The sequence below is a fragment of the Falco biarmicus genome, chromosome 9 (assembly GCF_023638135.1).
Source record: "Falco biarmicus isolate bFalBia1 chromosome 9, bFalBia1.pri, whole genome shotgun sequence".
Lineage (NCBI taxonomy): Eukaryota > Metazoa > Chordata > Aves > Falconiformes > Falconidae > Falco > Falco biarmicus.
The window spans coordinates 7,143,847-7,166,824 of record NC_079296.1 but is presented as its reverse complement, the minus strand read 5'-3'; the positions used below and the strand labels follow the sequence as shown (position 1 = coordinate 7,166,824).

General features: G+C 61.0%; 1 protein-coding gene across 4 annotated transcripts in view; it reads right to left on the bottom strand.

The window, feature by feature from the left end:
• The window catches only part of NOTCH1 (notch receptor 1), a 44,613-nt gene that overhangs the window by 10,033 nt on the left and 11,602 nt on the right, over positions 1–22,978 (bottom strand). For 2 of the 4 annotated variants that reach the window (XM_056352192.1, XM_056352193.1), the window contains exons 3-24: positions 14,795–15,057; positions 14,094–14,432; positions 10,665–10,787; positions 10,257–10,490; positions 9,958–10,113; positions 9,653–9,838; positions 9,078–9,191; positions 8,360–8,473; positions 7,116–7,349; positions 6,724–6,834; positions 5,763–5,955; positions 5,362–5,507; positions 4,901–5,014; positions 3,776–3,895; positions 3,285–3,437; positions 2,613–2,841; positions 2,247–2,448; positions 1,954–2,107; positions 1,500–1,684; positions 1,185–1,317; positions 593–850; positions 370–482 (exon numbers count right to left, since the gene is read on the bottom strand). In XM_056352192.1, coding sequence (XP_056208167.1) covers positions 370–482; positions 593–850; positions 1,185–1,317; positions 1,500–1,684; positions 1,954–2,107; positions 2,247–2,448; positions 2,613–2,841; positions 3,285–3,437; positions 3,776–3,895; positions 4,901–5,014; positions 5,362–5,507; positions 5,763–5,955; positions 6,724–6,834; positions 7,116–7,349; positions 8,360–8,473; positions 9,078–9,191; positions 9,653–9,838; positions 9,958–10,113; positions 10,257–10,490; positions 10,665–10,787; positions 14,094–14,432; positions 14,795–15,057 — 3,874 coding nt within the window. The remainder of the gene's footprint in view (positions 1–369; positions 483–592; positions 851–1,184; positions 1,318–1,499; positions 1,685–1,953; positions 2,108–2,246; positions 2,449–2,612; positions 2,842–3,284; positions 3,438–3,775; positions 3,896–4,900; positions 5,015–5,361; positions 5,508–5,762; positions 5,956–6,723; positions 6,835–7,115; positions 7,350–8,359; positions 8,474–9,077; positions 9,192–9,652; positions 9,839–9,957; positions 10,114–10,256; positions 10,491–10,664; positions 10,788–14,093; positions 14,433–14,794; positions 15,058–22,978) is intronic. The other 2 variants (XM_056352194.1, XM_056352195.1) reach the window with 1 other exon arrangement.

Here is a 22,978-nt window from a genome sequence, read left to right as displayed (position 1 = left end):
CCCCTTTAGAGCGTCTCCCTAAAAATGAAGTGAGCTGTTCTCCATAGCTGCCTGCTCCACCTTTATGTGGCGCAAATAATGGTCAGCCCGACAAGAGTCTGTCCTACAGAGCCATGTATCATACTGGCTGCGCCACCTCCTTCTCCCTGACCCTAACCAAGCCTCCTTGCAAGTGAGGAGGGTATGCATAGATGGATATACCTCCCTCCGGTGAACACCCACAGCAAAGCATCTTCCCCTCTGCACTTACCCCCAGCTATCCCAGCCAGGGCAGCCTCAGGGGCGAAACGGGCCCCTTGACTGCACCTCTGCACAAGGGACTGATGTGCAACATCCCACATTCAGAGCAGGAGAGGAGCAGGTACCTACCGGGGGGCATTTGCAGATGAAGCCACGGCCAGTGTTGCTGGCAACTGCGCACGTTCCACCGTTTCTGCAGGGTTTGCCTTTACATCCATCCACCACGGTGTCACAGCGACGGCCTGCCGAGGGAGAAGAGCGCGTGAGGAGCAGAGGAAGGCGTGCGAGATGCTTGGGGTGGCTGGGGGGTGCAGGGCTTGGTGCTGAGAGTGGCAGGGGGCGCAGCGCTCACCTGCATAGCCAGGTCGGCACTCGCATTTGTAGTCATTGACCCGCTGCACGCAGTTCTGGGTGCCGCGGGCGTCGCAGGGGTTGGACAGGCACTCGTTGACGTCTCCCTCGCAGCGCTCCCCTACAAAGCCAGGGGGGCAGATGCAGCTGTAGCCACCTACCCGATCCGTGCACTTGCCATTGTTAAAGCACTTGGGCCCCAGGGTGACAGGATCAAAGAAAGGGCTGCAGTCATCCACATTGATCTCACAGTGCACCCCTAGAGAAACGGGGGAACAACCCACACAGCTCATCAAACAGTATCGGGGTGCCTGGTGGTCCCTTGTGTGAACCTTCCCTGCGAAGGGGCTGAGCCTGACCAATTCAATGGCAGTCTGAGCCGCCGCTCTGGCAGGAGGCACGCAGCACCGTGCAGCACTGCGCAGCACCACGCAGCTCGCATCCAAGGTTGCATGGCCTTGATGGCTAAGCTCGCAAGCAAACACAAACCTCTACCCTTGCATTTGCTTCTGCTAGCCCAAGCAGCTAATGAGCAGATAGCGAGGATATCTGCACTCAGCCCGCTAATGCCCCAGCCTGGGGAATTAATTTACCTTGAGTTCCTCTGGGGCAGGAGCATTTGTAGGTATTGATGAGATCGATGCAGGTTCCTCCATTCTGGCATGGGTGGGACAAGCACTCATTGATCTCCTCTGAGCAGTTAACTCCATGATAACCAGCCACACACTAAAAAAAGGGAAGAGGGGAACTGTCAGAGAGGTTCACTCAATTCCCATGTGGCTGCAGGAGCACAGCCAGCACCCCAGCCTTCAACTCAGGCGAGGGGCACTGAGCCAGCCTGCAGCTGGGCCAGCTCCTTGGCAGCAGGAAGGCAGTAACTGTGCATCCCTGCCCTCCATGGCACCCACCTCACAGGAATAGCCTCCCAGGTAGTCTGTGCAGGTGGCTCCGTTCTGGCAGGGGTTGGGGGAGCACTCGTCCACCTGCTCCTCGCAGTAGCTGCCAGTGTAGCCGGCCTGGCAGCGACAGAAGTGAGTGTTGCCAGTGTCCACACAGAGCCCTGAATTCCTGCAGAGATGTGCTACATCGATACCTGCCAGGGAGAGCAGAGTGAGACACGGGGACCTTGGCGACAACCACGCACCGCAGGGCCATGTCCCGGCCGCCGCACGTCCCACTGGGGATCGCAGCTGGGACCACAGCCTCGGGGGGTGCACATCACAGCAATCCTTGAGATTGTGCTGGTTGTACCAAAGATCCCCACCAAGAGAACTCAGCATGACCCTGCTCAGAGCCCAGCACAGGGGGCATGTGGGGACCCCACCCTGGCCCTGCAGGGCCATACACATGGCGGGTACTTACCTTGCTGCTTAGCAGCCACCTCGCAGGAGACACTGGGGACATCGCAGTAGACCCCTGTCCATCCGCTGTTGCACTCGCAGCGGTACAGGTTGTTGGTCTGCCAGCACTTGCCTCCGTTTTTGCAGGGAGAGGACTCACACCAGCGCACCAGGTTCTGGGGAGAGCAGAGCAAGAGATGGGGGTCAGGACCCAGCAGGGCTTCTGCAGGAGTGGAAATTGGAGTGACCCCCCAAATCTCCACAGCCAGCATGCACAGACTGGGGCACGTGGCTGACAGCCCAAGGCTTCTCTACCTGGCAGTTGAGCCCAGTGTATCCCTGGGGACAAGTGCACTTGTACGTCCCGTAGCTGTCCTGACACGTGCCCCCATTCAGGCATGGCTTGGAGTCACACTCGTTGATGTCATGCTCGCAGTAGCTGCCCGTGAAGCCAGGCAGACAGACACAGGTGAAGGTGTTGATGCCATCCACACAGGTCCCACCGTTGAAACAGGAGCTGGGAACACAAGAGGTCACATCCCAGTGAGTCACCACTGGTCATGCACCACGCCAAAGCCCCCACAAACGAGCCCAGAGCTATGGGGCAGCGCGGGGTCCGCAGCACCTTGCTCCAGCCCCAACGCAGGCTATGCCCATGGCAGGAGCTGCACTGGGCTGTACCTCTCCGTGCAGTCAGGCGTGTTGTTCTCGCAGTGGATGCCACTGAAGCCGGAGGGGCAGGTGCAGGTGTAGCTATTGACACAGTCGGTGCAGTTGGCACCGTTCTTGCAGGGGTTGCTGGCACACTCGTTGATGTCCTCCTCACACTTGGGCCCACGGAAACCAGCCAGGCACTCACAGAAGAAAGTGCCAACTCCATCGGAGCAGGAGCCACCATTGTGGCATGGATCTGGAGAGGAGGGACGTGCATGTGAAGATGCAATGGGTGCAGCAGCCCTGCCTGGGACCTGTCCCACAGCACTGCCCCTCCACATGTCCCCTGGCCACACAGAGGGATAGGACAGAGCCCACGGACCAGGCAGGAGCCGGGCCAGCCCCACCAGAGCATTGGACACAAGGGACACACTTGCTCACTGCCTGCACGTCACTCTCCCCCCTCCAGCCTCCTTCCTGCCAGCTCCCATCTGGCTTTGGACTGACGCAGCTCTACCGGGACGTGTTTGAAGTGGCCCAAAAGCCCGAGCACGGCTGGCAGCATGGCCCCGGCCAAAGCAGTGGCTGGGGCTCGCCCGTGCACGGGGAGGAGGGTTCCAGCCCCAGGAAGGGCAGTGAAGCTGACTGCTAGGGGCCAGGCTGAGTGCAGGCGGTGGCCAGGGCAGCCCCTGCTCTTACTGGGCTTGCAGTCATCGATGTCAGTGTCACAGTTGCGGCCAGTGAAGCCGGTTCTGCAGGCGCAGCGGTAGCTCCCATTGGTGTTCTGGCACGTGGCCCCATTGCGGCAGGGGCTCTTCACACACTCATTGATGTCGATCTCGCAGGTCTGACCTGTGGGACAGAGACCACGTGGGCTGCAGGTGCTGGCAAAAGCCCCAAGGATGACGATGATGCCTTGGGCACTGCTTGTACCAGGGTGGGAGCCCTTGAAGCAAACCACCCTCACCAAGGGGTACAGGTGATGGCTGCTCCCATCCACCTGGCTGAGCTGTGGGGCAGGTCAGGACCCCCCTCGAGGCTGGGCACCGTGCAGGGCTGCTCCTGTTTGGCAGGGCATGCAGGCAGCCACCTGCCCGCTGCTCCCTGGCCATGATCCCTCCCCTCTCTCACCCCCTGAGCAGCTGAGGAGAGCAGGGTGTGCTGAACCTCCAGATGGGCCATGTCCCTACCTTGCCAGCCCGAGGGGCAACTGCAGGAGAAGCTTTTGTAGTCTTCTGACTCCCGGCACTCGCCACCATTCTTGCAGGGGGCGCCAGCGCAGGGGGCGAGCACATCCTCACAGGTGGCTCCTGCAGAGGCACAAGCACCCACTGACACCTGCCCCGAAATGATGGGTGGCCCAAGACCCCGCTACCCCCGTCCCCTGCCTTGGGCCGCTGCCAGCCCTGGGACAGGCTCTAGGCTTCCCCACCAGCCCAGGGCAGTGCAGCTGAGGCTGTCTCATCTTTTCCATCCCTGGTCCCCTGTGACCCCCAGGCCCCCCATGAATCCTTTATACCCTGGCAATCTGGGCTGCGTTAAAGCGCTGCACACTTCCTTTGGCAGGGAAGCACTGCTCGGGGTGTCCTTCCCCCCCTTGTGCTCCCCCTCACCAACCCCCTCAGCCGTTTTTCCTGTTTACATCCAGCCAAGGCACATGTTACCTCCGAACCCTTATCTTCTCTGTCAGCCAGTATCTCCCGAACTGGCCTTTGCTATTTTCCAGAGCCTTCCCCTCCCCGCCTGCCCTGTCCTGGTCCCCCCAGGGGTTTCTATGGCCACTGCCGAGGGCAGGAAACAGCTCACGGCTTCCTGCAATTGTGCACCCGCTGCCGCTCTGCAAGAGCGGAAGAGGGAGGCCGGCAAACAGGAATTGTCTCAGCAGAATCCCCCAGCCCCTCGGCCTCGGCTCCCTTTTTCTAGAGTGAGCATCATGGCAGGAGAACTGGGCCACCGGCAGCACTGACCCCCCAGGGCGGTGGGGTGTGAATGGGGCGGCCACCTGGTGCTGCTGCCCTGGGTGCAGGCTGTGGCCAAGCCACCACCGCAGTGCCCTCCAGGAGGAGGAGGAGGAGGGAGGAAGCTCTAGCTGGCTGCTTCCGAAAGCTCCTCTGAATTTCCTCCAGCTGCGCGGCGGCATGGGGAGGTGGAGCTGCGGCCATGGGCAGCCCCATGGCAGGGCAGTGCGAGGGAAGCCTCCGTGCTTGGTGCCAGCTCCTCTCACGTATAGAGGGACCGATTTGCTGCCACACTCAAAGCAGCAGCCCTGCAGAGCCCCGGTGAGGGCCTGGGGGGCACAGGGAGCTCCCCCTCACCTGTGTAGGGCAGGAGGCAGTTGCAGGTGTAGCCAGCAACGTCATCGATGCATGTGCCCTGGTTCAGGCAGGGGTTGGAAGCACATTCGTTGATATTGGTCTGGCAGTTGGGTCCTGCGTTAAGAAAAATAGATAAAAGTGGCTGTGATGGAGCTGTGCTGGTGGCAGGGGGATGAGGGTACAGTGGGGATGTGGTTGTCTTTGGCACTGGCCAAATGGCAATGGCCCACCCATCGCCCTGGAAGAGCCTCTTGCTCTCAGCTCCAGCCATGGGTGCCCAAACCCCTGCTGAAGGTCCCCAGGCTGGCTGCACTGCCACATCTCCCAACCGGATCTGGAGTCTCCAGCATCCTCACAACGAAGCCTCCAGCCCATCTAATGTCATGGGGACACCCACCCACAGCTCCCACCCAGGCCCCAGCGTGGGGCGGACGGGGCAGTGGCCCTGGCTGCACCCTTACCACTGAAGCCCTCTCTGCAGGTGCAGATGTAGCCACTGGTCATGTCCTTGCAGGTGCCACCGTTCATGCAGGGATTGGATTCGCACTCATTATTGTTAATGTCGCAGTTTGTCCCACTCCAGCCTGGGTCACAGTCGCACCTGTAGCTTTGGGGAAAAATTGGGGCATAAAGCCCAGGATCTGTTCTGACCTGGCCCTCCTGGCTATACCAGCCATCATCTACCCAGCAAACCCCAGCTCTTAATTGTACCCCTGCAGGGAAACATCCCCGGCACTAGCACAGAGCACGGACAAGTACTGGCACAGGGGACTGCTGCTCGCCCTTGCCTCTAACCCCAACTCTGCTGGGTAGCCCTCTGGTCCCAGCAGCCCCACAGCAGCACCCACACTGTCCAGCCTACCCGTTCAGCCCATCGTGGCATTTCCCATGGATGCAGGGGTTGCTGTTGCACTCATTCACTTCAGACAGGCACTTGGGGTCATGGAAGCCCTCGGGGCAGAGGCAGGTGAATCCGTTGATGCCATCCTTGCATGTGCCCCCGTTGTGGCAGGGGTTGCTGGAGCATTCGTCAATGTTGATGTTGCACATGCGCCCTGGGAAAGGGGTGTGTGAGGTAACGTTATCCCATAGGATGCATGGCACGGTGGGCGCGCACTGCTTCCTGGGGGGCACCCACAGGGCAGGTCCCCCTCCAGCCACCTGGGGAATGGATGCCCGAGGCTCTAATCTCCAGGCACACGTGTGCCAGCCATGCAGGAGCGGGCTGCCCTCCAGGTAGGGTGACTTCACACCCCTGCATCGCCCACCTGGCTTAATTAAACGCGACTGGGAAGAGGCCATGTCCTGGGCTCGTTTGGTCCAGGAGGGAATAACGAAGGGAGCAGGTTTCAGCCTGTAACCCTACCTGCCGCGGCTGACAAAGCCAGGCTTTATTGCAGCTCCCGGCGGGCAGGAGGACGGGGGGCCATGTGAGTGGGGAGAGGCAGGGGCTGCTCCCATCAAAGCCCTCTGCCGTTTCCAGCAGCAATCAAACAAACCAGTTGGACAAGGCAGCAACCTGATACCCATGGGAGTGGGCGCAGCAGGAGTCAAATTCGCGGCACCAGACACCCCTTTGATTTCGGCCTGAGCCAGGGTCACCCTCCTGAACAAGCAGGACTGCTGGAGGGTGCAAAAACCTCTGGCAAGTGGGACGGCAGCACCTCCCCTCCTGGCTGCACCTTCGCCCTGGCTGCGTGGGGTACCACAAGCTGCAGGCATCCCAGCACTGGCACAGGAGACATCCCAGGGCTCCATGGCACAAGGCTGGATCCAGATCATGTCCCCAGGGTGCCACAGTGGCTGTCATGTCCTGCTCTCACCTGTGTACCCTGGCTCGCAGGTGCACTCATAGCCGTTGATCTTGTCGATGCACTTGCCATAGTCGCAGGGGCTGCTGGCACAGTCATCCAGGTTGATCTCGCAGTTGGGCCCTGGTGAGGAGAGTGGTGCCATTAGGGGGTCCCCAACCCCGCTGACAAGGCAAAATGAAGCCCGCCGGCACCAACTGCTGCTACAAGCAGCTCCCTGGCTCCTGGCTGGGGCACGGCTCCCATGAGAGCCAGGCACCAAACCGGGACAACTCACCCTCAGCCGAGGGTGCCGCTGCTGGTGGCGGCCCAGGGCCAACTCGCCCCGGGATGGGGCTGGGAGCGGGGTGCTGTGTCGGCATGGCCAACCTGCACGGAGCCCCTGGAGGGTCTCTCCCACTCACCTGTGGTCCCTTTGAGGCAGAGGCAGTTGTAGGCATTGTTCCTGTCCTGGCAGGTCCCCCCATTTTTGCAGGGCTGGCTCTGGCACTCATTGATGTTGATGTCGCAGCGATGGCCCGTGTAGCCGGGCTGGCAGAGGCAGGTGAAGGTGGCGATGCTGTCCTTGCAGGTCCCGTAGTGGCATGGGTCTGGGTTGCACTCATCGATATCGATCTCGCAATGAGCACCCGAGAAACCTGCCACCAGCGGGAGAGACACGGGGTCAGGATGGGGGGCACGGGGTCAGGACGGGGTATGCAGGGTCAGGGTGGAGGACGCTCCTTCCCACCCTGGCCAGGTATGAGGCAGCACACCGGGGTGGCTCAACGTGCCCACCTGCCCTGCCGCACGACCCAGGACCCCCAGGAGCGGGGCGCAGGCGGGGGAGCACCCTGGCGTGCAGCGGCAGGGCTGGTCAGACCCGGCTCACAGCTTTGTCCCGGGGCGCACAATGACCGGCATTAAGCCGCCTCAGCTCAGGAGTGGGGCCCCGCGTTTGCCTGCGGCTTGTCCCGGAGCGCGTGGGGGGGGCCAGCCGCAGGCACCCCCGAATAATAACCCCCCCGGCAGATCCTATTCTCCTGGCCGGCTCCCTCCCCGCCGGGTTTGGGGGTGGAGAGCTGAGGACAAAGTACAGCTTTGACTAGACCCCGCCAAGCCCACATAGCAGCTTTTCATCGGGGCTTGGCATTAGCAAGACACTAATTAGAGGCCATTCAGCTGGAAGATTTCTGGCGGGAGCTGCTCCACAAAAGAGCCACTGTTTGCCACCAGGGCTCAAGTCATCATTTTGTGCAACTGCTCCTTGGGTTTCGGTCGGCGAGCCCCCGCAGCCCTGCACCTTGCGTCCTCATAGAGGCAGCTTTATTCCTTCCTTCCTGCCTTACCCCTTGCTGCCGCCCGCCGCCGAGGCGGGGAGCACGGCGGGACGGCTGCTGCAGGGCCACACCTCGGGAGCACGGGGCTCCAGCGGGCAGCAGGGTGACACCAGGGAAAGGGACAGTCCTGCCCCACGGAGTCCCACTAGCGGGGACTGACCCCACTGCCAGGGGGGTTTGGGGACACCCGCCATGGCAGGTGCTTGGGGAGGTGGGCACTTCATAATTTGGCAACAGGGTTTTACGGCACATCACCGGGTAGAAATGGCTTGTTCCTGCCCAGCAGCGCGGGACCCCTGGAGCCCCCCAGGGACACGGGGACCCCTCACCTTCGGTGCACTCGCAGCTGTAGGTGTTGGGGCCATCCACGCACTTGGCACCGTTCTTGCAGGGGGTGCTGGCGCACTCATCCATGTCGAACTGGCAGAGGTGCCCGTTGAAGCCTGGAATGGAGGGAGAGGTCACCTCCCCGTGCAGTGGCTGGACCCGCCAGCCTCCCCCCGCCGCCAGGCAGATCCCGCCGGCCCCCCATGTCCCGGCCGGGGCGCCGGGTTTCCATGGGGACGGCTGCTGGGGGCCCTGAATGCGGGGCTGCGACCCACCATTGAGAGCATCTTATTTACATCTCTAGAGGAGCAAAGTCTCTGAACTTCAAAACCTCCTTTCACAGATTAACCGTCTCCCCATTCTCCGCTCCACCCTGTGACTTTGACACCACATTCAAAGCTGCTGGTGCGGCCCCCCCGGCCCCCAGTCCTCCTTCCCAAAGAGGGGCCTTTTCAAGTGCAAAGCCATGGGGTTTAATCCTCCTTCCCCTCTCCCATGGGCCGGACCTGGAGCAGCATCGCCTGCGCGGCGAGGGGCTCAGCCCCTCGCTGCCATGGGGGAACCCCCCCATCAAAATTCCCAAGAAGTGCTCAGCTCCCTCTCCCCCTTTCAAGAGGCTCTAAAATTCAAGGATCCTATTTTCGGCTCCTTCCCAGCTCGAGCTGAGCTGCACCACGGCTTTGACTCCACCGTGATGGCAGCAGGATGGATGCCACGTACCAGTGGGGCACTCGCAGTGGAACTCGTTGATCTTGTCAAGGCAGTTGCCGTTGTGCAGGCAGGGGCTGCTGGCACACTCATCTGTGTTGATCTCGCAGTAAACCCCCTCGTAACCTGCGGGGAGACCCGGCACGCCATCAACACCATGGCACGGGGACGGCACAACGCGCAGGATGGGCAGGTTACACCAGGGCACCTTTGGCCTCCCCGTCTTTACAAAGGCAGCTCAGGAGCTGTGCTACAGGTGGTGGGACTTGATGCACAAGCTGCTCCATGATTGTCCACTCCAGATCTCCCTGCCCTTGGCTTGATCCAAGCCAGCAAGTTCAGCAAAAGGAGGAGCCCAGAGCAGTGCTGATGGTCCCCAACTCTCACCTCCTGTCCCCACACTGCTGCGGGAGACTGCGCCACCTCTACCGAGCTCTTTCTTTTTGGTGCTGTCTCCACGAACACGTGCCTCCCACAGCTCCTCACCCAAACCAACACTGAGCTGAAGCTCAGGGGCACCCAGGTCCCTGCCACCACCCGCACCCAGCACCGGGGCAGGGGTCCCCAGGGCTGCCCTGCCCACCCACCAGGCATGCAGATGCACTGGAACTCCCCAATCTGATCCAGGCAGGTGGCATCATTCTGGCAGGGGTTGGAGAGGCACTCGTTGACATCGATCTCACAGCGAGGGCCTGAGTAGCCCTGCAGGCACTGACACTGGAAGGACCCCTGGGTGTTGATGCATTTCCCCGCGTGCTCACAAGGGTTGGCTCCTGCAACACACAAGCATGGCTCACAGGACATGCTCCCAGATGTATGTGAGCTCCCGGTGGCACCGGCACTCTTCCCAGCTTCTCCTCTGCTGCCCGCACAGCTCAGCCCCGGTGCTCACCCAGCGAGCACTCGTCCACGTCCTGGTTGCAGGCTGGCCCCATGTACCCCGAAGGACACGTGCAGATGGCTTTGCCGTTGACAGGGTTGGTGTCGCAGTTGGAGCCCTCGTTGCAGGGGTTGCTGATGCAGGCGTCATCGAGGTGGCACAGCAAACCTGGGTGGCAAAAGGCAGGCGTATGTCAAGGGTGATGGGCGCACAAGTCATCACGCACCAAGACCTAAGCTAGGAGCCAGGGGACATGCGGGGAGCTGCCACCCTGCACCGCGAGCAGGGGGCAAGATGGGACGGGGCCTCACCTGTGCGGCCGTGGGGGCACTCGCAGTAGAAGGAGGCTACCCGGTCGTGGCAGGTGGCCCCGTGGAAGCAGGCAGCCATGGCACAGTCATCGATGTTCTCGCTGCAGTCCTCCCCTGTCCAGCCATTGACGCAGACGCAGTTGTAGCCGCCATGGTTGTTATGGCAGGTGCCCCCATTCTGGCAGGCATTGGGCATCAGCTGGCACTCATCCACATCCTCGGTGCAGTACTGACCTGCCAGGGGACAGGGCACACGCATGAGTCCGGCACTGCCCAGCTCCCACAGGCTCCACGAGCATTGCTGTGAAGCAGGACAGCTCTCCCCATCTGGTCCCCAGTGTTCCCTGGGGCAGGATTCGTCCTTCCAGCCCAGTCCCGTGCCACCCTCACCGCCAGCAGCAGTGTTACCTGTCCACTCGGGTGGGCACTGGCAGTTGTAGGTGTTGACACCGTCCACGCAGGTGCCCCCATTCTTGCAGTTGTTGCCTGGACAGTCATTGATGTTCTCCTCACAGTTCTGGCCCGTGAACCCTGTGCAGAGGAGACATCTGCCGTGATGCCAGCCCACCAATCGGCCATGCCACTGCCTCAGCCCCTCACCCCCCGCCCCCCCCCCCCCCCGCCGATGGCAGGTTGCTCGTTACTGGCTGCCGAGCGTGTACCAGGTGCTCCCAGCCCAGCTTTGAAGCCAGCCGCCTGGTTTCATCCCCAGCCCCGTCCCGCGTCTGCTGGGGCTTGGTTCTGCCATGCAGGTTTCCCTGCCAGGACACCATCACCGGAGCCTGGCAAGCAGCAGCATCTTCCTCCGCACAGGGCAGACGGGGCGTCCCCAGCACAGGGCTTGCCTGCCAAAGCCCCCGGCTCCGGAGACGCTTGCCTCGGGCGGTGGAGGATCCGGCTCCACGGAAAGCTGGGATGAACTGGGGCTGCTCCCACGAAGGCTTGCGGCACCCGGTGCTGAATCACCGGCTTTTAATTTCACATCTAAAGAGCCTCAGCAGCAGCGCTTGGCCCGGAGGGGGATCCATGTCCCTGGCAGGGTGAACCACCGCCCACGCGGCGCTAATCCCAGCCCACCTCTCTCGCGGTGAGCCCGGCTGCCGGGGTTTATGTTATCACCTCCACCCGACAGCATGGCACACACAGAAACCACGCTGCCCCCGGGCCTCTCCCCGCGGCCTCTGCAGCAGAAATGAAACACCCAGGCCCGTCTCAGAGCATCTGCCAAGCTGTCCCGTCCCCCTCCAGCTGCCACTTGGGTTAAGTGCTGCATTTACCGAAGACCCCCAAAGCCCCAACCAGCCACCGTCAGGATTCCCAGCCCGCCCAGACACACAGGGTCGGGACAGCAATGCCAGCCCGTGGCAGCTCCCCGCGGTGCCGGCGTGCCCCTGCAGCTCCCCAAACTCCCCAAGGCATCCTGCACGCCCAAATCGGGCTGCTCCCCTGTGCGGGCAGCTCACTGCATCACCTCCGCCTCCACGGGGAAGGGACCGTGTGCCCAGGCTCAGCCCTTGTGGGACCCCAGACCCTGTCCCAGCTGGGGGTTTCCCCCTTGCTCTCTCCGAAGGGCCGTGTTTTCCTCTCCCCCACAGCCTCAGCCCCATTGCACGAGGAGCTGCAACAGTTATTTGCGATTCCTGGTAGGAGTCCAAAGCAGATAATGTTGATTTGCACCTCGGTTTTAAGCAGCTGGGCTGAAACTGAACAGCAATAACTGGCAATGTCCTAGACACCAGGATTAACTCATTTTGAACCATCCGAATGAGGAATGAGTAATTAGTACTGCAATTACTTTAAACTCAGGGTTACATTCTACAGCGATGGCATGATAAAACAGCCCAGATTAGTTTAACTTGAAGAAACCCGGTATGGCCAGGCCTCTCCGGGAATGAAAAGGGGACATTGTTTCAGGTTTGCTGTGCTGCATACCAGCGTATCAATCACCCTCTTATCATGAGAAACAGCCTCCAGTCCCTCCGGCCTCCACCCAAGCCAATGCAGCTCCTGCACCAAGCCACGTGGGATGGCAGAGGTGCCGAGCAAGTCCCCTGTCCCCTCCCCTGTCCCCTTCTGAGCAGGGGCTGTGCTGCACCACCCCACAGGAGGCAAACCAGCTCGTGCAGCATGCAAATCTAGAAGCGGCCCACGAAGCTGCAGCTGGGCGTGAAAAGTAGCGATCCCCACTGCAGCAGGGATGCTCCCCGAGGGCCATGCCTCACCCCGACATGCCCGACGCCTGGGCTGCTCCGGAGAAAGTGCCTCGTCAGCAGAACGGCAGGGCAGGGCCAGCGCCGCTCCTCCTGCCCCCTCCACCTGCCCATCCCTGTGGCAATGCTGCTCTGCCGGGCCAGGGCTTGGAGCTGCTCCCGCAGAGCATCGCCCCTGGGAGCTCCCGGTGGCACTGGCTCATCCCAGAAGGAAAGGCTTCCTTCCCCGGCACTGCTCGCCTGGTCAGCCCCGACGCCTTGCTGCCCCTAAAGACAGGAGCTTTGCTCCAGCCTGGGTGAGCAGGCGTGGAGGGGAAGCAGGAGATCCTGCAGGGCCCTATGTATTTTGGATGGTTAACGAGTCTCCTGAGTTACTGCAGCCAAAAGCTTTGGGAAGGGGATTGAACCTCTGAGCCTGTGTCAGAGATCAAGACGAGATCCCTCGTGCTGCCCTGTGGGGATCACGCCTCTTCCCCCAGCACCGGGCAGGGCTGCCAGCAGGATGCGGGTACATCTGTGCCACCTGAGAGACCCCATTCCCACCCCAATGCCACATCCCCAGTGGCGGTGGGGCAGGAGCTGCCGCAGAGGGAGGCGGGGGCTCCCCGCAGTAATGCCCAGCACTGCCCAGGGCACACAGCAGAGAAGCCGCCTACCCCTTGTATTGCCCCAGCGGGGCTATAGGCAACCAGAGGAGATCAAAGCAGCCCCACAAGAGACTTCTCAGGCAGCTCAGCCCTGCCCACAGCTTCCTTCCAAGGCAGAGGGTGGATGCGCCCCCCCCGCGTCTGCCGCAGCCGGCCGGCGTGGCTGGCCCGGGTGAGAAATGGCACTTGCCCCCTGGCAAGCACAGCCTGGTCTGACCATGGGGCTGCACTGGGGCTCTGGGCTGTGCCACCCGCCGGCAGAAAATTCCACTATTTCATTTCTCCAGCTGTCACGGGGCCGTGGGGGGGAACACACAGCCCCTTCCGCTCCCTGCCCCGACCGCACTGCAGACTGCTGCCCCAGGGCAGAACCGAAAGGGCTTGCCGGGGTCAGGGGCCCCTTTCGCAGCAGCTTTTCTTTCCTCCGGCATGCAGGGTGCAAGCTCCCTTGCAAGGTGCTGAGCTCCTGGGACAGCCCCCAGCGGGCCCCCTCCTGCAAGAACCCTTCATTTCAGCCGCTGGGCTTTGGCTGGGCTGCTCCAGCGCTTGCCGGAGGGAGCAGCAGCGAGCATGGAGAGGGTCTCCCTTCCCCAACTCCATTCACACTCGGAAACTTTCCAAAACAGCTATTCCGGGCTAATTATTCCATTCTGGAAGTGGATTAAGCTAAAGCGGAAAAAGGCACTCTTATTCTGGAATATGAGCATCCGCACAGGGGCCTCTGCTGAAACAGTTGTTTTGGAAGAGCTATTTTGGTGAATCACCAAGTATAAAAAGCCCCCAGATGACCTCTCATCTTCGGGCATTGCTGCCCAACGTTTTCCTAAATGCACATGGCACAGTGAGCCCACAGCCCCTCGATTTTGTCCCCCCCCCAGAGCCATCACCCAAGGAAAGATAGAGCACTCCTTGTTTACGGAGGGCAAAGAGGCTGCAAGAGGGTCCCCTGGCCCTGTCCCCCCCTCGGAGGCAGCCTCTACCTGGCAGGCATGTGCAGTCATAGGTGGTGTCTCCGATCTGGCGGCACGTCCCCCCGTTCTGGCAGGGCGAGGGGTTGCAGGGTACGTAGAGATGCTCACAGTTCTGCCCAGTGTATGCTGGCTTGCAGGAGCACTGGTAGGTGCCCACCTCGTTGGTGCAGCTCCCACCGTTCTTGCAGACGGGCGGTGAGATGTTGCACTCGTTGATGTCCTGCTTGCAGTTGGCCCCGTGGAAGCCGGCGGTGCACCGGCAGATGTAGTGGGCTTCGAAGGGGACACACTGGCCCCCGTTGGCGCAGGGGTTGGAGGCACAGGGGTCGGCCTGCTGGCAGGTTTTGCCTGGGGAGGGCAGGGAGGGAGGATGAGGATGCGAACTGCAGCTCAGGCTCTTGGTGGGAGCGATCCTTGCGCTGGGGTGCAGACCCAGCTCTGGGACTGTGTTCACAGCGATCACAACTAACTCCCCCCACCTCTGCCCCCGGAAAATCCTCACGCATGCAGGAGGTTCGCAGCTCACCCAGCCAGGGACCCCCCCCCCCCCCCAAGCCCCAACATGGGTTTGCAGACCCCATCGCTCCCCCAGCACCGAAGGAAGCTGCAATCACAGGCAGCACCCTTCTCCATCCACAGGGGTCTTCCAGGAGCATATGCCTCCCGGCCAGGTCACCGCGTCCCCACACTGTGCAGCGGCACCAGCTCACCTGACCACCCCGGTGGGCAGCGGCACTTGTACTCGCTGAGCGTCAGCAGGTCGCAGGTCCCCCCGTTGCGGCAGGGGTTGCTGAGGCAGACGTTGTCACGGGGCGTCAGGCAGAGCTCGTCGGTGAAGCCCAGGCGGCAGGCGCAGGTGTAGTCCACAGTGCTGCCGTGCACCACCGCGGTGCAGGTGCCGGCGTTCTTGCAGGGGGAGCTCAGGCAGGGGTTGGGCAGCTGGCACCGCTCGCCCATGTAGGCATTGCTACACCTGGCAGGGGCGAGACACGCCGTCAGTGGGATCAGCCCCGCGGGGACAACCGGACGCCCCAGGGACCGGCTCCAGGAACACCTCCCCAGGCCCAGCCCCACACCGCATCTCGGAATGTCAGGTTTGACAATTGCAAGGCTCTGCCCTGGCCGCTCTGGGCTGAGAAGAGGAAGATGAAAGAGGTGCCGGGAACAAAGGCATCCCCCATCGAGGGGCCTGCACTGACTTGCAAAACCGCAGCCTCCAGCGCTGACGTCCTGCTTCTCATCGCAATGTGCTTTTTGTGGGCCCACCCTCCCCATCGCTGGAAAGGAAACCAAGGCACAAGGAGCCAGGAGCACCCCCAAACCTGTACCCAACCCAGGGCACCTACAGACCCCCAGGGAACAGAAACCCCAGGGCCAAGCAGCACGGGGACAGCCCTGTGCTCCTGCCCATCCCTCCCGGCGCTGGATTCCCTTCTCCACCAGGGCAACTTCTAATCCTCCTCCATCCTCAGAAATCACTCAAACATGGGCTCGGTGTTGGCTGGTAGCAGGTGGGACACATTCCTGCTCCCCGCAGCCAGCTGAGATCTTCCCCAAAGCCAAACCCTGCACAAGAAGGGCTGAGCAGCCCCGGCTGCCATGTCCCTCTGTGGGGGGGCCCTGAGAAAAGGCCCCCCGATGCGGCCACCAGCTCAACCATCTGTCACCGTTGGCCAACAGGGCTGGAACAACTGCCTGCTGCAGGAACGGGGCAGGTGATGGGGACATGCCCCAAGGGCAAATCCCACCAGTCATCCCAGCGAGGCTGGGCAGGATGCAGGGCCGGCAAAGGACCCCACGGACTGGGGAGACGCCCCCCAGGAAAGGGAGGACAGAGCAAAGCTGTGCACAGAGAGACCAAGGGCACCTGACATCAAGAGAATATCCCAGGGATGAGGCCCTTCAGCATCTCCCCAGCGCAAACCCTCCTGCACGGCTTCTCTTTTAGCATGTCTGCAACACGAGGTGCCACGCGTCTTGTCCCCTAGCAGCTCTGCTCACATTACACCACCTCCAAAGGCCACCACCCTGGGCGCGCTGTGCCGAGCGGCCATTGCGAGAAGGGCACGGGAGGAGTGAGACGCCACCAGCACGCTGCTGTCCCACACCGCGATGGCAATGCCACCGCAGCAGAGCAGGGCATGCCACGCTCAGCTGCTGCCGGGCTGCTGGCTGCTATCAGAGACCCTGAGAGCAGAAATAAACCTGGGGTCGGCTGCATGTGTTGCCGTGAGCTTGGGATAAGGCAGTCACTGCTGGAGGTGATGGACCTGGGCACAGGGGGACTGTGGTGCCCGCTGTGCTTTGGCAGGTCAGAGAGCTCAGGGTACCCACGTGCCCACACCCATCGCCACCCAAGCTAGCAGGACCTTGTGTCCCCAAGCCTCGTGCGTGGCATCCAAGGCTCCTGTGGCAGGCAGACCCCTGGGGTGCACTGGGCCAGGGAACGCTGCAACCCCAAGGCTGTAGAGCAGAGCACTCACCTGCAAACCCCAAAACAAGAACGTGGGGCTCCTCCAGGGAAGCACAGCCAGCAACCCCCCGCCCTCAGCCAGCCCTAACCCGGAGCTGCCGCGCTTTGCCGCGCCACGCTGGCGGCAGGACCGCGTTCTGGCCCTGCTCCCCCTCTCTTTTTCCCCTACTTTTTTTTTTTTTTTTTTTTTTTAACCCAATTCTGATTTCATTGTTGGGGATTGTGTGAGAATTTGTCAGGATTCAGAGACATTTTGAGTTAATGAGACGGCATTATCCAGGCCAAATGAAAAAGAAAATGTGTATAATAATAAATCAGGGCATCTGCTCGGCACACAAAGGGCGGCGGGGAGCAGGTGTGCATCCTAATGAGGCAGAGCAGCTGCCGGCGGCCGATGCGATGCCCGGCTCGACGGCGGCTCCGAGCCCAGGGCGCCATGGCCACGGGGCGACGGCGCTTCTGGGTGGCTGCGCCACGGCCGCGCGGGCAATGCAAGGGCTGGGGCCGCGGCCGCCTGAGAGGGGCCATTGTGCGGGGCCAGGCGGCCGGCACAGGCACGCCGCCGGCGAACCGCTCAAGTGTGCAGTCATCTGGTAAAAGCACCGCTCTCCCCCGCCTCGCCGCACCACACACGCTTTTTTTCTTAAAACAATCCGCCAGGCCCTCGCGGCGGCTGGCGGACAGGGAAGCGTCACGAGGTTCTCCAAGGGGAGAAAAAAAAAAAAAAAAAAAGGAATAAGAATAATAATTTAAAAAAAAATGATGATGGACAAAGAGCCCCAGAGAATGCGCGGGAATCGCTGAGCACGTGGGAACCAGCACGGCACTGGCTTTGGTTTGCGGCGGTGCCACCGTGGGCAGCCGGGACCTGGAGGCGATGCTCTGCATCCCTGGCCGAGCCGGGCAGGCAGTGCGGCCGCTGCTGGGATTGGGGGTCCTGCACCACAGAGCTTAAATGAGGCCAGTGCGAGGGGCGCAGAGCCGAAAGCCCTCCCACCCAATTAAGTTTTCGGACCGTTTCCAATTTCAGTGCAGGCAAGTGGTGGTTTGAGCTCACGGATGGGAAGCTCAGCCCGAGCCTGGGCATGGTTATTAGCCAGGAGGTTAATTAGTGACTGGAGAAACTCCCCTGAGCCCCTGCCCGAAGGCGCAAAGGGGGCCGGGGCCATTGGCAGTGCCTGGGCTGGGGGCTGCCCTATGCCCAGCTGCTCTGCCCTGGTGCTTTCCAGGCTTTTGCTTCAGGAAATCCCTCAAGTTTCATGGAGTTTGCAGATTTGTTTTAAATGGCTTTCTATTTGTTTGTTTTAAGAGCTGGTTTATGGATGCAATCAGCTCGAGAAGAGAGGAGGGTGCGGCAGACACAGGAAAGGGCTTGGCACAGGTCTGCCCAGGCCAGAAGGGGCTGAGCTGAGTGATGGACACACACGGCAGGTGGGACCAGGATACGACCAGGGTACGGTACGCTCATGCATCACATTTCCCCTCCCTGCAAGGTGGGTATTTCCAGCCACAGAGAAGTGCTAGTGATCCAATTTTCCAGAAAAAAAGCAATACGACACAGGCACCCTTAAAATCCAGTAGCCACTACTGTAACCCATGGAAGAGTTTGCATCGCACAGAGTGGGGCTGTGCAACACAGACCCACGGTGGAGGTCTGGTGACTCCTGAACCACAACCGCAACTGTGGCAGGGACGGGGACAGCACTGGCATACCCAGTCCAGCCCTGGCATACCCATGGCACACACAGCACCAACTCCCAGTGCGGGGAGCCCTCTCAAATCCTTCCACAGTTTTCTAAGCCATTTCAGTTTCTTATCAAGGTTTCAGAACAAAAGGTCTCTGATGGCCCAGATATCACTGTCACGATAGTGATATCGTCGCTCAGCGAGAGCATGGAATGAGGACACTGGATGCTCCTCCACTTGCACACAGCAGCACCTGGGACATGCCTACGGGCTGTCTTGCACCCAGCAGCTTCATCATCTGTAGATGCTTCTGCACAGAAACGATGCTATTTCTGACCAGGTTTGCAACAACAAGTCTGAGACAGGGCAGGGGAGAGCGTGGCTGCGGACCAAAGCCACGGGATGAATCCTGCTGTTACCTCCCCGTGTGGGTCCCACGGCTCACTCGCAGCCGGAGACTCTGGAGCCGCATTTAAAAGCCCAACAACCGCAACAGCTTTATAGCCCTGGCTGCAGAGGAAAGCCTGGAGACAAGCCTTGCATGCAAAGCAAGAGATCAAAAACCAGGTGAAGAATAAGGCCAGCCCAAGATGTAGTTATTTTTCAGCTCTCCCAGGTCTGGAAAGGCTGGATTCAGCAGAACCAAGTTCAGCTCCCAGCTGTGCTGCAGCTTCATCATGCATCCACCTACTTCTCCAGGGGCTAAAAAGCTCTCCCAAAGTTCAGCCCAGGGAGCTAAGCTTTATTTTCTGTAAAAAACATACCGGCGGGTGGTGGTGTCACAGCTCCCAGGTGAGCAGACACGGAGGATGCGACGTCCCCGCAGGCTCAGCAGGGTGAAGATCACCCTGTGGTTTTTCCTTTGGCATTTCCCAAGCAAGGACTACCCAACCAAACCCCAAGCAGCTTATGGAAATTAGCATAAGAGACATTAAAGCTACACTTTAATTATAGATATATGTGTTGGCAGAGGACAGGGCGGGTGCTCCAGGATCAGAACAGCTCAGAAGGGCCATTAGAAAGCAACTTCGAGGCAGTGAAAGGCAGCTGAGCTCCCTGGGGTCCTGAGGAGCCTTCAAGAAATCTCCAGAGAGGCCAGCATGGCCACGCTCCCAGCCCCACGCCACAATGTACGCTTCGTTCCCGACCCAGGCAGGAATGGCTAAAAATACCGGTGCCTCTCCCTCCCCGGAGCATGCAGCTGAGAACCGTTTCTGTCAACTCATTAAGCTGCTGAAGAGGCAGCAAACACTCCTGCCACGACCCACCCCACCGTTTCAAATGGTGACAGAGGGTGACGACATCCCAACCCCGGTGATGGCCGAGCCCTGCTCCAATGCACGATGCTCCCTCTCCCAGCACCGTGCCAATGTAAGGAGCAAGCCTGGGCAGACAGTCTCACAACTTCTCACTTCCAGGATATTTTTTATGTGACCTAACCAAGGGACTGGGGCTGTCACCAAAGCACCAGGCAGGACAGGGGACAGCGATGCGGCAGCTGGTCCCCATCCCTGCGGATGGGGATGCTGCATGTGCTCCTCGCAGGTGTGAACATGCTGATTTACATCCCCTGAGCGTCTGGGACTGCCATCCATCCCAGTGGCTTTTTGTTCTGGGGGGGTCAGGCAGAGGCTGGGGGCTGGATTCCCACATCAGGCTGCAACGCATCTTCCACCCCCCCCCCCCCACGCTGGCCCCAAGCGAGCACCCACGCCTGGAGCACAAACTGCTGCGAGGGGGGAGGCACAATTAATAATGCACCACGCTCCCAACCCATAAATCTCCAGCACGATTCATGGGCGATGTGAAGGGTGACGGAGAAGGCCTTGTCCAAGGTCAGACTGTGAGTCCCGGGGGACAGCCTGGGAATGGGAACAGTGGCCCTGAATTCCCACCCCGTTCCCAGCGCCGAGCCCGGGCCAAATCTGGATCTGCTCAGCGTGGGCACGTGCATTTGTTGTGTCTGCTGCACATCCTTAACGAGTTACAAACAACGGCCCAGCACTGCAGTTATTTCAGCAAGGATCCAGAAAAGCTCGGCAGATCATATAATCAAAAGCATGAATGAGCCGTAGGAACATCAGTGTGCCAACAAACTCTGCTGCTGCCGCCGCCCCAGCTTTGCATTACGCACGTGCTTGGCCGGGCGCCGCGGCATGGAGCAGTGCCGGCAGAGTTGGGGTGCCCATCCCAGCCCCCAGCAGCCCTCAGGTCCCGCACTGGGTGCTCTGTGCGTGCGGCTCTGCACCCGCTGCCGGCCCTTTGTTCGCTCCCTCCCTGCTTGCGGTGCGCAAGGCCTTCCCTCCAACCCACCAGCAACAGGTTTTGTCCCTCCGCAGCAATGTGGGCACTGAAAGCATCCCGAGGCAGATGTTTCTGTGACCTCTGACCCAAGACTAATGTTTTCCTTTCTGTGCTAAGCTGCCATCTGCCACGGCCGGCACAGATGACACCCAGGAGCTCCCACAGCCCACCCCGGCACGGCTCCTGCATGGCGGCATGGGGGCTTTGTTCAAATTTGGGATGTGTCAGCTCTGCCCAAGCACAGCCCAGGGGCCAGGGGGTGTTTCAGAGGTGCTGGGTGCATGGGGGATCCCCTGGGTGTTGGGGGGCTCAGCAGAGGCTGCGCCTGCACCACCCCACAGCTGAGAACAGCCACACTTATGACACCCATTGCTCTCCTGCCCGGCGCCAGCGCATCCTCCCAAGGGCTGAGACCTTGGCAGGGCTGGAGGTAAAACCCACCCCGGGCTTAAAACGCACAAAATAGACCACAAACAAAAGCTTAAAACGCACAAAATAAACCACAAGCAAAATGAAAACCAAGTGTAAGCTGGAGCATGGCCACCAGACATGGCAGGGCAGGGGGCAGACCCACGCCGCAGGAGGGGATGGGGGGGCTGGCAGTGAGCCCCATCCCCACCGCTGGCCCCGTGTCCAGGCTGCCTCTTATCTGCACTGCTATCATAACCTCTTCCTCACCCTCATCTGCTGGAAGCATAAATGGCCACGCTTGTTTTCCCCAAGGTATGAGCACCGTGGGAAAGCTGAGGAGGGGAGGCTCAGGTCTTTACTCAAGCCCCATTTTGGGGGTCTTGAGACTAACGGAGCCAGGAGAGTCCCTGTTGTCTCTAGGGCAGCAGTGAACCTAGGCACCAGGTGTGGGGTCTCCCCCGCCACAGGGAGCTGGCCCCATCCCGCTACCCATCCCCAGGCGCAGGCTGGGCTGGTGGCAATGCTGCTTTCTGCCCGGTGGTACCTATGGCCTGGAGCAGCCATCCCAGACAAGCCATCCTCTCTGTGCCCCAGAGCCCCCGGCAGAGCCACCCCAGCACAGAGGCGGTTCAGCAACCACAACCGTGACCCTGCGTGGCGCAGAGGGTCTCCACCGACAGACCACCACACCCACACAGCCCTCTGCACCAGCAAACACTGCAGGACCGAGCGGATGCCTGCACCAGTGCGGACCCTGCGGAGCGAAGCAAGTGGCCAAACGTGAGCAGGACGCTCGGATTTCACGTGTTTGCTGGCAACAGCTGAGGGAAGAAGAAATAACCAGCAGGAGAGTCCCCCTCAGCTGCACTAAGTGACCACTGCCACTGCTGCCAGCCACAGAGTGGCGACAGGGCCCTACCCCCCCCCACCCCCACCCCGCACGCCCCTGGGGTAACTGCCGTCCTTGGAGCCACAGCTGCCTGCCTTCACACCTCCACCTGTGCCACCCCAGCAGCTGCAGACCCCGGGCGTTAAGCTCGCTTTCCATCAGGCATTCACGCACAAGAGTCACTTTTCCAGTTGTGCCAGTGGCTTCCTGCCTGGCACAGCCTGGAAGCAACACCCCAGCTTTCTCCTGGAGTTACACCCTTCCCCCTAAGACACACTTGCTCAGTGCCAGCCCGGAGGATCCTGATCTCCCCCAGCTCCAATCCAACCAGAGAAAGGGGTGGTGCTCAGGGATACGTCTCCATGTCACCGAGAGATTTGCTTCGTACTCCATCTTCCATTCCACCTTATTCCATTCATCCTTATCCATTGCTTTCCCACCAGCCCCTCCTGTGCTCCTGCATGGAGCATCATCAGGGACTGCACGTGCACACAACTGTCTACAGGATGGCTTCCCCGCAGCATCAGCCTGCCCCAGAAGTACCCCATGAGCACAGGAGAACACTCCGGAGCCAGGGGAAAGCAGACAGGCCTGGGAAATGGTCCGCTGGGAAAGCAGAACTCAGCACCCTGCGTCTCAGCCCATGTCCTGCTCAGCTCCTGCCCCGGCATTGCCACCCTGCCCAGGGTGGCAGGGCACCCCTTGAGCCAGCAGAAGAGAGATGGGTGCAGGGAGATGAGAAACAATTTTGGACGCTGCCCTGAGCTCCCTGGGGTATGTGGGGCTGTGGCTGCTCCCTCCTGCCCTGCCCGCCTGAGGCTGGTGGGGGCCGCTTGAGCCCCCTCCCAGCCGCGGGCACAGCCAGGCTCACCGCGCCTCACCTGCAGCTTTGCTCTGTGGTTTCTGGCACAGCCGTCCGTTAAGAAACCAAAGGCTTTGCCACGGCTCCCAGGAGAGCCAAGGCAGAAGAGGCAGAGCTGCCCAGCTCCCCCTCACACACATCGGGCACCCCGGCTGGGCGATACACCCCAGAGCTCCCACCAGCCCTGCTGCACTCCCCCGGCGCCAGCACGGCCCCACAAACACCTCCGGCAGCCGCAACATGGCTCCCAGCACCAAAACCCAGTGCTA